The following is a 16,121-nucleotide window of genomic DNA, read 5'->3' as shown; positions in this document are numbered from 1 at the left end:
GAGTAGTGATGTATATTAATTGCAATAATATCCACTTACCTTAACAATGATATATATATCCAAGTTCAAAGATTCTCAAATAAAAAAATAATCCAAATGCACAACCAACGAAACTCAACAATTACACAATGAACACAATACAATAATGAACTCAAATTACAACTTTGTTATGGTCACACAAAACAAGAAACTTTACAACACAGCTTAAGGGTTGAATATAATATTTTAAATAATTTTGGCGTCATCTGTTATTAGGGTAATTCAGCAACCAAAGCTAAGAAAACAGGTAATTCAAGCTAGACGTACAGTAAGAAAAGACGTGCTGTGGACGCCAACTCTCCACTGCCATCTATTGGTGGCGTCTACCTCGTCATATGATATCCACATAAGGTTAACCTACTACCCTATTGTTTATACAATGATATCGACAGATATATTCTTTTGAATTATGATGAGTAACATCCTCTGTATTAATATGATATGAAAAAGCAAAGAGCCATTCACAATCATTTCATGGGAGGGAGCACTTTTAGGATAATATTTCCACATTCCATGTACAGAATAAGCTTTTTTTCTTCATTAATATAAATATGAGTATCGAAACTTTCTATTTGTCAGATTTATGTAATATTTTGACAAATGACGGAAACTAAAAATATAATCACCGTAGAGAAGAAATGTCAACGTCTGAAAAGTAACTGTTTTGTTAATCTGCCTGGTAAAACTATAATATGACTACGAAAATAGCTGATAACACTAATTAATGAATTCAGAAGAAATGGAAATAGAAAAACTTTTTTTTCGAATTTAGAAATGAATTCTAAAAATACAATTTAGACTTACCTATAAGAGAACCAAGTTTCGAATCCTTAAGCGATCCTGCGCTAGCTACTACAGCACAACTATGGAAGCGTTTATTTTGAAACAAAGCTCTTTTGGGAATATAATCTTTCAGTAAATGATTTTCCACATCATCACGTTTAATCGTTTTTAATGGAACATCATATAACTGACATAATACTTTCTTTGGAGATTTATCCAAAAAATTACCTTTCTTGCCCCTATATTGAACATTGTAAGGATTGTCTTTTCCCACTCTTAATACATTACCTTCTTCGATAAATACTTTACGTAATTCGTTAATTATGTCTTCTTTAAATGCCGCAGTTTTTCGTTCACAGATATATAAGCTATCATTTTTCAAGCACATATTTTTTTTAGAATCCAATTCAAAATCCTTTGGTTGGAGGTTTGGGAATCGTGGTTTACTATTCTTTATCAATGTAACAGATGAATTTTCTTTCAATACAGAATGTTTTTGCCTTGTTTTTGAACTCAAAGTAGCAACACTACAAGAATTAAAAAACAATACGAATTTTAGCACTGATTGTTATCTTTTGTGTGGAAACCATGTATTGAATAAAATTGTTTGCAACCTTATTCTGGAAAATTATAGAAAAAACCTAGGAATTAGTTATTTTTGGAGTGATGCTATGGGAAGACTGGAATCAAGATCCACATATCACAAACAAACTTCTTAGCCAGAACTTCATTGACCTTAACACAAAACAAAAATATATTGAAATGGGCAGTAGACCACAGGAATGGGGAATAAAATATATTGATATAACGAATGAGATATTATGATATTATGTAAAATAAAATTATATGTAGAAATATTATTTTTTATAATTTTTTATGAAAAATCATGAACCCAACAAAAAAGTAGAGGGACCTTACTTATAGCATCAAAAACAAAAGCACAAATTCTTTCACGCGACAACCATAACAAAATTTCGGAGAAAAAAACGTTTTTTTATGAATTTGTAAAGATCTATGTCACCTCTCACCCTATCTACTTTTTATCTACGTAAACGAAGCAATGTGTATTTCGTCTAAAATTGCTGTCCGATTTATTTATTGGTTCTAATTTGAATTATTACTGTATACTAGATTCTATTCGCAAAATGAAACAGAAATTCTATTTTTCAATGGAGAAATTCTGAAAATATGAATAATATAGATCCTATTATAGTTTCCCAAACGATCAATTTTTGAGGTTACTGTCCGACGTGTTCAATTAGAATCACTCACTGACCAAAATCCAGTTTTTGCGGTTTACCTGTCCATCAGATGTGAATATTGCTTCATGAGAAAAAAAAATGATACCTATAGGTATGCCATATCAATTTAGCTGATTCATTATTGTGTCACATAAATCCATTATATGACCTAAATCGGCATTCTGTTATCTCCTGCAGAAGTATTTCTTCATGGAAACACCTTGGAAACATTGTATGACTCACGTTTTTCAAAATCAATTCAATGTACACTTGACTTTGGATTCTTTTAGTTACTTGGTATCCATCTAATTATGGTTTCTTTCTTAATTTTTGACAGAATCTAAGTTTCCTGCATTGCGAATGAAGGTACATATAATGATAAAATTAGTCACATTCAACTTCTGCAATAATCTCCATTATCGATAATAAATAAAATTTCCATTCGGTATCAATTAAATATCATTATTGGTATCTAAGTAATAAATTAATATCCTGTGTCACATAATAAACTGAATGTTAAAAATTGGAAACTTACTGAGCTTTAAAAAATATAAAAACGTATTACTAACAAAAGGAGTAAACTTTATCTATTCTCACTTGAAGCAAAAAAATACGGAAAAAGAAAAAATATCAAAGCATTCTGCCGTCTTTAGCGACGTCCGATTGTTAACTTATAAATAAAATGTATTATAATAGACAATAATAATATACCCAATAGAATTTTCAAAATGCAATTCTATGAAAATACATTATAGAAGTTACTGTATAAATTAAGAAAAAACATGCTTTTTGTCCACAGCTCACTTGGGTTATTGAGATGAAATGATTTAGTTTTCATAAGACAACTGGCTCTGATTTTAATTTAAATGTTTTTTTACCATCAACCTTTTTACACCAATGAATTAAGTAAATGTAGATTATCACTCATTGTTTTAAATCCATAACGTAGGCTTTCATAAAACATTAATTATTACTAAATACGAGTATTATTCTGAAAAGCAAAACTCTTCAGAACTGGGAATATTCACATTCTCAACATCATAAATGTTAATATTTAATCTTTTTTTGAAACTGGGAATATTCGGGAATGATAAAGTGGAGTATAAATTGGTTTGGTATAAAACCATCTTTACTGCCAGCATGATGAAGAATAATTTATATGACATTTCTGTTTGAGTCTCGATATATCTTAACAATTCATTTATGTTTACAACCACACTCTATTAAAACACGCCAAAGTGTCTCTAAACATGACGTATAGTGTATAGTCATAACTAGGGTACGTACGCAGTTTGTTCGGAATCATGTCCATTGTTGGCACACTAACAGTCGAATAACATCTGTGGTTGCATCGTCCATTTTTATCAGTTTTCGATCAACTTTATTTTGGTCGAGTTTTTAATCTACGAGGTCTGGGTATTAAGTAAAGAGACTGGTTACGAAAAGGGTTTTATTATAAAAATTATTCTACGTTGGAATTCTTACCTTCAATATACTCCCCTTCCCTCGACACACACCTTTCCATACGTTTTTTCCATCGATCGAAGCAATGCTGGAAGTCTTCTTTGGAGCGCCTTTAGAAGCTCTGCCGTTTTTTGCGCTACCGTTTCCATCGGGTCCCTTTCAAAGCAGATCTTTTTCTAATCTTCCAAGGAAATCTGGGCAGACCCGTTGACGCAAGAACTTTTGGTAAGAAGTCAAATTTTTTGGCAGCCACAGACTTTTATCATGTGTAATTCCTCGTGTAAAATGTTTCTAAGCGTTTCTTTAACGGCGTTTATAGGCTTGGCAATCATTCGGATGCTCATTCTACGATCTACACGCACAATTTGGTTGATTTTGGCCACAGTTGAAAGAGTCATAGGGCGACCTAGGCGCTGGTCATCTTCAGTGCTCTCTCGGTCATCACTAAAGCACTTACACCACTCAAAAACACGCGCACGAAATAGAAAATTGTCCCCATAGGACTCTTGCAACAATTTATAGCACTCAGTTGGAGATTTTTTCAATTTAACGAGAAATTGGAGATTGATACATTGCTCCTATTTTTCGTCACACATGGTTTTCGGCACGAGAAAAAAACACGTTAGTTTCAAACCTCTACTGCACAAATACTATAATAGTGACGGAAACGTGTTTTGGAACATGCATAGACAAGATATCTAGATACCCAACGCACTACTCGTTTTTTACCCAACCCGTCTAGGGCGCCCTCTAGGCGCGCAGTCTCGTTATTTAATAGCCAGGTCTCGTACACCTCTAAACGCGATATACGGAAACGGATGCTTCACTGAATTCGGTACTAAAACTTTTTTCCCAACCAAATTATATCTTTTACTTATTTCAAATAATGGGACGTCTCTTTTGAAATAATTTGACGACTACCAAAGAAAGCACGTGTTCTTTGGTAATATTTTGATTTCTTACGGAGGTTACTGAGAGAATTAATTTAGTACAATTCTCTACTTTTGTCGTGTATATCAGTTTTGCGGTCGAAATACTTTGATAGTTTATATAGTCCTTCAAATAAAAATACATAAAATATACTGACTATAATACTGAATAAAACATTTGACAGCATTTTATAATTTTCTAAAATGAAGACAAACACCATTTTATTCCATAGTAGTTTCCACACTGTATATAAATATTCTAATATTTAAACATTGACGTAATATTGCAATATCATTAATTATCGTCTCCACCAAGCGATCGATAAAAAGAAGCTTTTTGAACAAAATATTTTCAATAAATTGAAAAAATTGAATTATTTCTGCTTTATACCAATTTACAATGTATTAATTATCTACTCTAAAGCTTCGTATACAATTAACATGTAATGCAGTGGTGTGGACGGACGTTACGCGATTGCGGTGACGTGACGTTGAATTGTTTGCGTGGTGAGACAGTTGATCTTTAGCACTTCAACAAAGGGATGTTTATTTGTAATGTATATGAACAAATAATCTTGCGCCTTGTACTTAAAAGTTATCTAGTTAACTAATAAGACGGAGAAAACACAGTTTTATTGATAAAGTTGCCACTCTGCGACCAGTTATTTGTAACAAAATTTCAAAATGTGTACTACAAATTCGAAAAAAAAATATATTATTGATCGCTCAACTCGAGTGAATTTAAATCTAAAAGCAATCATATAACGTAGTTCTCCACCATCTAGGTGATTTTCTAGCATTAGATAATTCTTATTGCAGTAGAAACCTCCGCTCCCCGTGGCTATATGATATTATATACGAGGATATATTGAAAAATTCTTAGCCTACTATAGAACCAAATCAAATTTCAATGTCAAAATATTTTATTACTCAACATATTCGCCTCTTAATTGGATACATTTATTACAACGAACTTGCAACGTCTCTAGACCTTTCAAAAAAAATGTTTCTTCTTGCTCTGTAAACCAGACCTCCGCAGATTTTATTACCTCTTCGTTGGAAGGAAATTTACGACCTTTTAAACTTTTGTTCAGTTGAGGAAAGAGATGATAGTCGGACGGAGCCAAATCTTGTGAATAAAGGGGATGTTCTAGTAATTCAAACCCTAAAATCACGAATTTTTTGCATGGCAACATGAGATTTGTGTGCAGGGGCGTTGTCCTGTAAAAACAAAACACCTTTGGATAGCTTTCCGCGTTCTCTTTAATTTTTCCCGTAGAGTGGTCAGTAATGTCGAAAAGTAATCTCCAGTTATTGTTCTACCATTATCCATAGTAATCCCAAAAAACTGAAGCAATAACTTTTCCAGCAGATTTTTGGACACGAAACTTCTTAGGTCTTGTAGAATCAAATTGTCGCCATTCCATCTATTGTTGCTTTGTTTCTGGATCGTAGAAATGAACCCAAGTCTCATCCATAGTAACAAATCGGTTTAAGAAGTCTACATCGATTTCAAATCGAGCACAGATCCAACGCGATGCTTCTACCCTTGCACGCTTTTGGTCAACATTCAAACATTTGGGGATCCATTATGCAGCAATTTTTCTACAAATGTCCTAATTGACGTGAACTATATGATAAACGCGTTCGTATGAAATGTTCAGTGCTTCAGATATCCGTTTTAGACCAATTCGTCGGTCTGATAAAATCAGATCATGACTGCATCGATATTTTCGAGGACTAACACAGAAAGTGGCGTTCCCGATCGGTCATTATCTTCAATGGAAAATTTACCTCTTTTGAAGCTTGCAGTCCAATTTTTCACGGTCGCATACGAAGGACATTGATCACCAAGGGTATTAAGCATATCTCAGTGAATCTGCTTACCTCTTAACCCTTTTAAATACAGGTACTTGATGATGGATCGATACTCCAATTTTTGGATTTTCACAATTTCGGTGGAAATCTTTTTTCTTTTAATTTATTGCGTAACTCTGGTTTACTTTCTTGACGTCAAACTTTACTCTGACACTTCTAATAAATTATTGTTCGTTGCTATGGTAACGCAATATTTTGTTTATGCATGGAACTGGTCTAGGCTAACTAGATATCAATACATCCTTGTAAGTCCTCTAAATGATCCATTTTAAACAAATACACGGAAACAACCAAAAATAAAATGCGCATTGATTTGTCTATATTGAACTATTTGCAGTACATGCTATATGTATACGAAGGGGTACAGTATACTCCTATCAATTCCTTAAATTTTATATATTTAACGTATAATATATTCATAATTCATAATTTGACACTGATTAATCAATTCATTTACTGCCATGTCATAGTTCTTTTCGTTTTCCCATTGTTGTTTATTATGCTTTGAACTGAAATAGAAGAGGACCTATGTCTAGTTCAATAAAAAAAACAGGGAGTTTCACATAAACAAGCCTTAGTCTGGCACTGGTATACGCCACGTTCAAAATTCCGTCAAAATGAATCTGGATAAAAGTTGTTATAATCACATTAATCAGTATTTATCTAATGACATATTCACCTCACAATTTTATTATTATATTGAAAAAAGTTAATGTTTGTTAGTTTTTATTGCGAAACTTCTATTCTATTTTATTATTTACTTCTATTTCATTAAAAATAGAAGTAAATAATAATTCACAAGTGTTGCCTGGTGTTTGCAAAAAAGTAGACCATAAAATTAATCTACAAACTCTTAAACCAGCTTTAGTAAAAAATGTCGGTTTCTTTGAGGTACACTGTAATAAATGAACCTGTGGTTCTTTTATGCCAAGGGAATCTGAGAATCCTTGAAAATAACAATAACGACCCTTTTTTATTTTAAATTTCAAGTTAAATTTGAGTGAACAAGTTGAGTCTCCAAATAATGCCGGTAGCCCAAAGAAGAGAAGCGTCACAAAGTATCCAAAGCGGAGATTATTTCACTATGGTGAGTATTTTCTAAAGATCGCAAACATCCCTTCGAAAATCGTCGTGGAGATTGTTCGGGTAGTGCACCTAACCTATAGTTATACAAGACTCTACATCTTATCGTTCCGCTTCTAAAGGCGGCTATTTTCCTGGAGTTTTCGTTCCCTACTTCCCTAGATGTCAGTACTACCCCATGGATTGCTCGCAAAATCTGCACTTGTCACCCCCTACCACGCCTATCTTCTTTGACCTGGCCGTTTCTGGGCATCACGAGCTAGTGAGGTTATGAATCTTTTAGATTGTTTTAGACCTGGAGAATTTCTCCAGTGAGGCACCATCTGATTCTTTAGTCGTCCCTTCAGTTGGTTATTGATGTGGTCTCACTAGTACTCGAAGGAGACTTTTCCTGGAGTTTTCGTTTCCTTCTTTCAAAGTTGTTAGTACTATTCCTTTGAGGTACTCAAGAATTTTAATGAAATGAACAAGATAGATGATCTGGTGTTTTCGTGGCTTGCTCCACAGTTTTGATGTCGTTTCTGGTCATCACGAGCTGGTATGATTATGAATCTTTCAGATTGTTTTAGACCTAGAGTATTTCTCAAATGAGACTCCATTATGTTGGAATTTCTGGAACCGTTGGTGATATTCATACCGAACACACTGTTTACACCACCGCTACACCAAGTTTTTTCAGTGAGACTCTATCGGATTCTTTAGCTCGTATACTAGCGGAATGATTAATGTGAATTTATCATTTTTATTGTAAAACAACGTTTCATGATTACGAACATAATTGGTTTTTCCGGATGTTCGCTGCATTATTTTTGTTACTATTATTCGAGAATCGTTAGATATCTATAATTTCTCGTAATTTAAATTAATTGGAATAAGTCCATAAATATTTAGGAACCTAAACAGGTATAAATCAAGTCCAAGTCTCAATAGAAACTGGAAAAATTGCTAGTACTAGGAGTCAAAACCAATGGCATCATTCATCATACTAACCATTCAATTCTTTTCACCTACACCTAATTTACTACTACCTAATTTTGTTTATCAAACGAGTCTAAGGATATAGTGACGACAGAAAATAACGTTACAGCTTCTCTGTTTTAAGAAAAGTATATTTTCAACATTTTATCTAAAAACACCATGTGCCTATACATACCTATTATTTGGGTAATAACCTCTATTGTAGAAGTAAATTTGTTGATCGTAAGTTGATGTTGATGTCTCGGCTTGTCTTTCCATATACAACCAATATTGTGACCAAAGTAAATACATATAGCCACACATTCCAAAAAACACAAGGTTTATGAAAACCCATATTGATACTACTAATGCACGCATTTCACTTCAAAGCTACAAGGTTAAATTGAAAGTAAAAAACGTATATAATTAGAAATTGAAGAAATTTATATAGGCCTGGATAAAATAATACCTACCTAATGTAACGATTGACTTTATTATGGAAAATCAAACAAGATCTCAATGAAAATATATAAACTAGTAGAAATCTATTACATATTAAAGAGTAACAACATTTAGGGAATGTAAATTAAATAGTTTTCAAACAACGTAGATACCTACCTGCTTTCAATAAAATCATTCTCCTCATCCCTTAAATTATTATTATGTAGATTAACGACTCTACCTATTGTGAATATTGTTTTTGTTATTACAAAAATTACATTCGATACGGTAATAAAATAGTAAATATTATAATTATAACATTTTTGTATTTTTTCGGATATATAGTTTTATAATAAACAATTGCCAATATTTTTTTATATAATTAATTTTAATCAGTAGTAGTATCAAATAGAAAGAAATTAAGTCTAATGTTTTAAAATCCTCTAATTTTCATATCACTGAAATTTCTGGTTATGCCATTATATCACACTGCTACTTATATGAAGTGGGCTACTAAATATAACAAAAAGAAGAATTGGTGGTATTAAGGTTTAATTAAAAAATCAATAAAGGGTAATATAGCTATTGGAATGTTGATAATCCATTTCAAGGTTTATGGTATATAAGTGCTAATAATATTAACACATCAAATTTACTTACAGATTTACATTCCTTGTAAATATCCATGATTAAATAAGTCAGTACACTACAACACAAACAAATACCCCTGGAACTTATAGTAACCTATAAGCATGCGTGATGAAAAAATGATCTAAATAAACAAAAAGTGTTGTATAATTTCTATTCTGGCTAAAAATCCATAGTTTCAATAATTTTCATTTTAGTTTAAATGAATACTTTAGCGGAAGAATTCGAAAGACATTGGGTTACTTCCTTGATAGGATTTTTTTTGTTATGTTTTGGTGTTTGGATGTTGACTTGGAATGAGGTTAGAATTTATCATGATGGTTGTATTTATTTTCAAATAATTTTTTATAGGGTAGAGCAGTTCATCATGCCCATTCATTGGACGAAACTTATAACAATGCAATAATTTTAAATACGTATGAAAAACCATCTGAAGAACATAATGGCAAAGTTGTGCATGCTAGTGGAAATATACAAATTGATGAACCCCTTACAGAATTTGGATATGGCATTGCAATTCAGGCAGTAAAGCTAAAAAGAAGAGTACAGATGTACCAATGGGTGGAAGAAAGAACGTAAATACTTATACAAAGAGAACAAAGATCTATTATATAATCATTTATCAAATTATTTTGCCTGTACAAATTTTGAGTTAATATGAATATCATATGAATGATAATTCAAATGATTGAATATATGTATTTGATATCTATTTATATTGATATGAGCAATATTTGTAAAATGTTTTTATATATAATAGATTTTTGTAACAATTTTATCTAAGTTTATTACGAATGAATAAATCTGTGATGATATATAAATGTTGCATTATCCATGTTTAGACCAAGAAATGATGAAGACAATAATATTGACACTATGGCCACAATGACCCATGATTATTATTATGTCACTGAATGGAGAGATAAATTGATAGACAGTAGCAATTTTTATATAAGACATGGTCATGTGAATCCAAAGTGAGTTTGGCATAACCAAATATGCACTAATTCAAACACTTTTCATATATTTTAGAGAAATTCCTCTAAAAACTGTTACTTATATATCACCTATAGTAAAATTGGGACATTTATTGGTGGGTAATGAAATCAAAGATAAATTTGATGATTTTGTTGAAGTTGCAAGTGATGAACATCCAGATAGAAAAGATGTGAAATTACACATGGGAATTTATTACCATTGTGATGATGTTTGGAATCCACAAGTTGGGGACATTAGGGTACAATTTTATTATGCGGGAGGCTCTGGGGAACCAGTATGTTTTCATATTTTTCTTAATCTAATCTCAAATAATTACTGAACTTAAATTTTAGGTGACAATAATAGCTAAACATAATAATGGGGTATTAGTTCCTTATGAAACATCGAAAGGTCATCGAATAGCCCTTTTGAGACTAGGAAACTTGAATTTAAATCAAATGTTTTCAGAAGAGCATTTTGATGCTAGATTGGAGACTTGGAAATTAAGAGGATTCGGATTTTTCATTTTGTATGCTTCAACTGTCTGCATGTCAAAGTTGATAAAAATAATGGGTATGTCTAATTATCTGTCTATAATAAATTATGAAATTTATTTAGAGTTCTCTTGAATAACATCAGATAACATGGTTTAAATACAAGCTGGTCCGAAGTTATGTACATGTATTTCTAGAGCGAATAGTTAATCCAAAAGTATGGGTATTGATTATACAGATTTGTCTAAATTCAAGAATAATAAGGGAGATACAACCTTTGGAGGGATGAATTTTTTATGAAATATGTGCCATACTGTATGATTAATACACATTAGGATAATTAATTCTCTTTCACCTTCTATCCAATTCCATAGAAATACAGGCTTAGAGAGTTATGTCACATTTTTATAAAATTTATAATAGTTTAAACAAATTTGTTTGAAGATTGTTTTTACTATTTATTTAAAACCAAAGCATGTTTATTCCATTGAAATGGAAAATGTGATGTAGGTAATAACAATCACTATCACTCATTTTTTATAATGAAGTATTATACAGGGTGCGGCAGCATAACTTCCTTTTTTCAAAAGTTAATAAAACTTATTGTATGAATCAGAAAATTTTTATTCGTTTTTTATAATACAGGCACATACATAAAGTTTTGTTTTACTGAGTTTTGAAGATCAAATCAGTTAGGTGACGTCCCCCATTCTCCATACACTGAGTAAACCGATTTCTGGCGTTTGTCATGACTCTTGCCAGCATAGCAGGCGTTATGTTGGCAATTTCTTCCTGGATGTTCGTCTTCAAATCTTGTAGGGTCCTTGGACGGTTCACATACACACGGGATTTCAAAAAACCCCATAGGAAATAATCACAAGGGGTCAAATCGGGAGAGCGGGCTGGCCACTCCAAATCGCCCCTAATTGAGATAAGGCGCTCTGGGAAGTGTTCCCTCAAAACAGCCATCGATGTTCTTGAAGTGTGTGCCGTTGCTCCGTCTTGTTGGAACCAAGTGTCCCCTAAGTCCAACTCATCTAGCCGTGGGAAAAAAAATTCCTGTAACATGTTTACATACCGGTGCGAATTCACTGTCACTGTGACTTCATTTTCCTCAAAGAACCAGGGACCAATAATTCCACGTGAGTAAATTGCACACCACACTGTGACTTTAGGTGAATGCAAAGGCCGTTGATGCAATTGTCGAGGATTGGTATCAGCCCAGTAGCGCATGTTTTGTTTGTTTACGGATCCACACAAATGAAAATGGGCTTCATCACTAAAAAAAACAATAGCGTCCTCAGGAACGACTTCCAGAAAAACCTCACACGCGTTCCTCCGAGAATTGAAGTCACGTTCAGAAAGTTCCTGCACAATTGCCATCTTGTATGGATGAAAATGAAGATCATCATGAAGTATTCTCCTCACAGAACGATCGGAAAGTCCAAGGGCAGACGCATGTTTGCGCGCAGAACGCCGTGGTGATCGCAACACTGAAGTTCTAACTAACTCAATGTTCTCCGGTGATCTAATGGGCCGAGGGACTCCAGTTCTTCGTCTTGTCACACTTGCAGTTTGTCTGAACGTAGTGACCCACGTAACAATTGATTTCCGGTCCGGGACAGGGGCCAAGGGGGCTAAATTAAAGCGATTCCGAAAGGCGCGCTGGGTTGCGATCACAGAACATCCGCTCGAAAAGTAAACCTCAACGGCAAACGCACGCTCCTCACTGTTCCAACGCATGATGGCGACTGAACTGTGCCGGGACAAAACTTTATAGTCCCCCCTCTCGAACGAGACCACTAGCACTCCGTTACGACATCTACCGACTAAATGGCGAACTTTTTAAAAAAGGAAGTTATGCTGCCGCACCCTGTACATTATTCCAGGTAATTGTACTCTATACTTTATGGATAAATGCTTGATTAAATCAACTTTATAGTCAGATATGTACTTCTATCAGTTGCACAAAAAATGGTAGCAAATATTTAATTAAAGTGAAGATAATTTTTAAACTTTTATAAAGTGTTTTCACTTATATGTCATTTCACATCATCATTCACAAAAAGATATATATAATAACCTAGTCTAACCTATTCAAGATCATGAAATATAAGGGTTATGTGAAGTTTTGGATTTTGGATGAACAACAAAATATAAACTAAGTAATCAATAACTTCCAGCAAGTTGGATTACAACAACATACAAGAAACGAACAGAAATGCAGAAATTAAATGGTATGCAGATGGATAAAAAACAGCACACAGAATAGGAGTGTAGGGGCCCAGAATCGAACACTTTGAAAACCGGGGCAGCGCACCAAGCAGTCATTAAGCAGAAATCTATGCAATTGAAAAATATGTTCTGTTCATTCTAGATAAGAACTATTGCAAACAGGAGATCATCATCCTGTCTGATAGTCAAGCAGCCATTAGAACTCTAAGCTCCAATATAATAAAATCCAAAATCAATTGGAAATGCTACAGAATAATGGAAAAAACACGGGAAAATAAGGTAGATAAGAACAACACCAATTATTGGGACAACTTACGGGGCTGAGACAAGCAAAGATGCTTCTGGGAAACTATAACTAGATAAGATCTGCTGATTGTAACAACCTAACTTAGAACAATCTACGAACACTAACAGGAGTCCTATCGGGGCACTGTCGCCTCAACAAACACTTAAAGATGCTAGACTTGCAGAAAATGCGGCGTGCAGATTTTCTCGAAGAATGGAACACTAAGGAACTCCAGATTCTGGCAATTACACCCACACCCCACATTCTAGACTTTTTGAAAGCACTGAGATTAACGCATCAGCTGTAAACACTGGGTTCTTTAGTGTCGTGGTCAGAGGTGGGACACAATAGATCCTTTGGGTTGCAGTATATATACCCCAAAATCCATACATACAATAACTCCCAATAACAGAAGCAAAAAATTGAATTTGCCTGACAAATTGGACTTGGATGGGATGCATACAAAAGACAAAATAAATCGTAAATACAATATGTCAGTAAAAAGGATCCACTTATAACTAAAAGTTTCTAACCAAACTATTCCAAATCAAGAATACATTAAGCGACTTTTTAAACGAAGTCTATTGTTGAAAGACTACCAAATCAACAAATGCATAAGAGTAAAGGTAAAGGTAGAATATGTAAACAGAATTAGCTTTGTATTCTTTTAGCTTGTTAAAAGTTTACTAAGTGGTAGCATAACAGCTGTTCTATAATTTCTGATTCATACTTAAAACATTGACGCTCGCTGGACATTGTAGTTGTGAGTGTTAGTATAGTAGAGTTCAATATTTTTGAATTTTTTTTTTCAGATTAAATACCAGTTCTCTGTTTGTTTCAATTTAGTAATACTTTTAGATAATTTTCAGCTGTTTCTGTGGAATTGGACATTTATTCACGTGTTGATTATTATAAAACTTATTTTTGCATCTAATTTGATAGAAATTATATTGACTTTAGAATAATTGTAACAAATTTATTTTTTTTCAGTTTTTCAAGTTCCTTTATTCAACTTCTTCAGTGGAGATTCATTGTCATTTGGAAACATAGTTTTAGCATTTTCACTTGCCCTTTGTGTTATTGCTACAGCATGGATTATGTACAGGCCTATGCTAGGAGCTAGTTTATTTTTTGCTGCAGTCAGTCCATTTTTATATTATACAATGGGTGTGTACAACGAACATAATATACGCATAAATTAGTTTAGATAATAAATCAGAGATTGTTCATTAGAAACAGTTTTATAAGTAACTACTTTTTGTATACTTCGATTCAACTAAAAAAGGACTAATTATTTTTGAGCAAATTGGAGTAAGGTAATTATAGTAAATTGTTTCTAACTTAAAATGTGTTGACATATTTATCATGTAATGATTCTTGTGTAAGGTGTCATGATAGGCACCTATGTTTATGACATGCGTCATTTAATAATTTTATATATAAAAAAAGTACTGTTAAAAGTGTTGTTTTTCTTGAGTTAATCAATCACATTTTTAATAATAAGATATTTGATAAGAAACTTATGCTAATATATCAATACCTTTACAGATTTCTGTTTGCTCCTAATTACATTTCTATAAGAATGACTGTTCAAACAAGATTTTATGCACTGAGAAACTTCTCAGTTCCATATAATAATGTTGCAAGTTTCAAATATTATCAATTATTTTGTATTCCAGGGGTTTGGAACAGAAGACTTCCATTAAAATTTGAAATTCATTTGAAAAATTGATGTAAAAGCCTGTGTGACAAAATTTCATAAAAAATTATTATTCATACGAAAATTTTTGTATAACATTTCTTTCTGTTACACCAATAATTATTTCTGTCTAGAAAAAGCAGCAAGAGTTAGATGAATCTCAAAATAAAAATATGTGAGAAACAATTTGAATAACCTTATGGAACTGCTAAGGATAAGAATATTTTTAATCTTTGTTAAAAACTAAGTAGTTTCAAAATTTCACTTTGACTTTCCATAAATAGTTTTGAAGTAACTAATATTTTATTTTCTTATATTTGTTACTTATTATTATACTAATAATAAATCTAGTTGAAGTCTGGTGTGTATTTATTTGAAATATTATTTTAATGTTACTAAATTCTATAAATTATTTTATTTGTTTATTTTCTACAATTGACGTGAATGTATCATATGCAATATAATTTTAAACTTTCTATAGAAATGACCCAATTGTTGGTTTATACATATTACTAGATGAAACTGACATAGGCTTCTATATGAAAGTGAGAAGTTTTATAAGTAGATAAGAAAATTCTTTTCCAATGTTTAACATTAGAACTCCACTCACTATTTCAAATTTACTTTTCTATTGGAAAAAAAAATTGATTTGAGTAAACAATGTATCTTCTATGTTTTAGTTTTCCATTTAAATGTAACAATAAGATTTCCTTATGAAATTAGTATAAAAAATATTTTTAATTATTCTCTGCCAGATTAAAAGTTTGGTCCATTTTTAGTTCATATTTGAGAGCATCTTTCAACAGTTGATACTACATTGTTTTTCTTCCTCTTCCTATGCATGCTGAATTCTTTTTTCATATTTTGCGATTTAAAAATATGTCACTAGATCATTTTTGTAAATTTCAGGCTGTGCTTTTTCTTTTCCAATTTTTTTTATATTTCGTTTTCAATAAAATATAAAAA

At 32.3% G+C, this 16,121-nt stretch overlaps 2 protein-coding genes across 8 annotated transcripts in view; one reads left to right on the top strand and one right to left on the bottom strand.

Moving 5' to 3' along the window:
• LOC130450822 (beta-galactoside alpha-2,6-sialyltransferase 1) overlaps positions 1–9,558 on the bottom strand; it is a 22,280-nt gene extending 12,722 nt beyond the window's left edge. The window contains exons 1-3 of one of the 4 annotated variants that reach the window (XM_056789465.1): positions 9,476–9,558; positions 8,571–8,764; positions 844–1,349 (exon numbers count right to left, since the gene is read on the bottom strand). In XM_056789465.1, coding sequence (XP_056645443.1) covers positions 844–1,349; positions 8,571–8,752 — 688 coding nt within the window. In that variant the 5' untranslated portion in view covers positions 8,753–8,764; positions 9,476–9,558. Of the gene's footprint in view, positions 1–843; positions 1,350–8,570; positions 8,765–8,847; positions 8,897–9,475 lie in introns of those variants that run through there. The other 3 variants (XM_056789466.1, XM_056789467.1, XM_056789464.1) reach the window with 3 other exon arrangements.
• On the top strand, positions 9,340–16,121 carry LOC130450823 (transmembrane protein 43 homolog). 4 transcript variants are annotated; one of them, XM_056789471.1, is made up of 8 exons: positions 9,340–9,388; positions 9,478–9,604; positions 9,661–9,764; positions 9,815–10,038; positions 10,306–10,440; positions 10,496–10,736; positions 10,795–11,014; positions 14,447–16,121. In XM_056789471.1, exons 3-8 carry the CDS (start codon positions 9,666–9,668, stop codon positions 14,656–14,658), a joined length of 1,131 nt encoding a protein of 376 aa, XP_056645449.1. In that variant the 5' UTR covers positions 9,340–9,388; positions 9,478–9,604; positions 9,661–9,665; the 3' UTR covers positions 14,659–16,121. The 4 variants fall into 4 exon arrangements, with proteins under 4 accessions (XP_056645449.1, XP_056645447.1, XP_056645446.1 ...); XM_056789469.1 differs by lacking the exon at positions 9,478–9,604 and having other exon boundaries at positions 9,356–9,433; positions 14,447–14,623; positions 15,136–16,121; XM_056789468.1 differs by having other exon boundaries at positions 9,356–9,602; positions 14,447–14,623; positions 15,136–16,121.

The sequence above is a fragment of the Diorhabda sublineata genome, chromosome X, assembly GCF_026230105.1.
Source record: "Diorhabda sublineata isolate icDioSubl1.1 chromosome X, icDioSubl1.1, whole genome shotgun sequence".
In the NCBI taxonomy this organism is placed as follows: Eukaryota; Metazoa; Arthropoda; class Insecta; order Coleoptera; family Chrysomelidae; genus Diorhabda; species Diorhabda sublineata.
Note: the sequence above shows the minus strand (reverse complement) of the source record. Positions and strands in the feature narration are given on the sequence as shown.

Coding starts and splice junctions, on each gene's coding strand:
- LOC130450823 (XM_056789469.1), top strand. CDS start 9,666: ATGAATACTTTAGCGGAAGAATTCGAAAGACATTGGGTTACTTCCTTG. Junction 10,737..10,794: donor CGGGAGGCTCTGGGGAACCA/GTATGTTTTCAT, acceptor CTTAAATTTTAG/GTGACAATAATAGCTAAACA. Junction 14,624..15,135: donor ATTTTTATATTATACAATGG/GTGTGTACAACG, acceptor TTTGTATTCCAG/GGGTTTGGAACAGAAGACTT.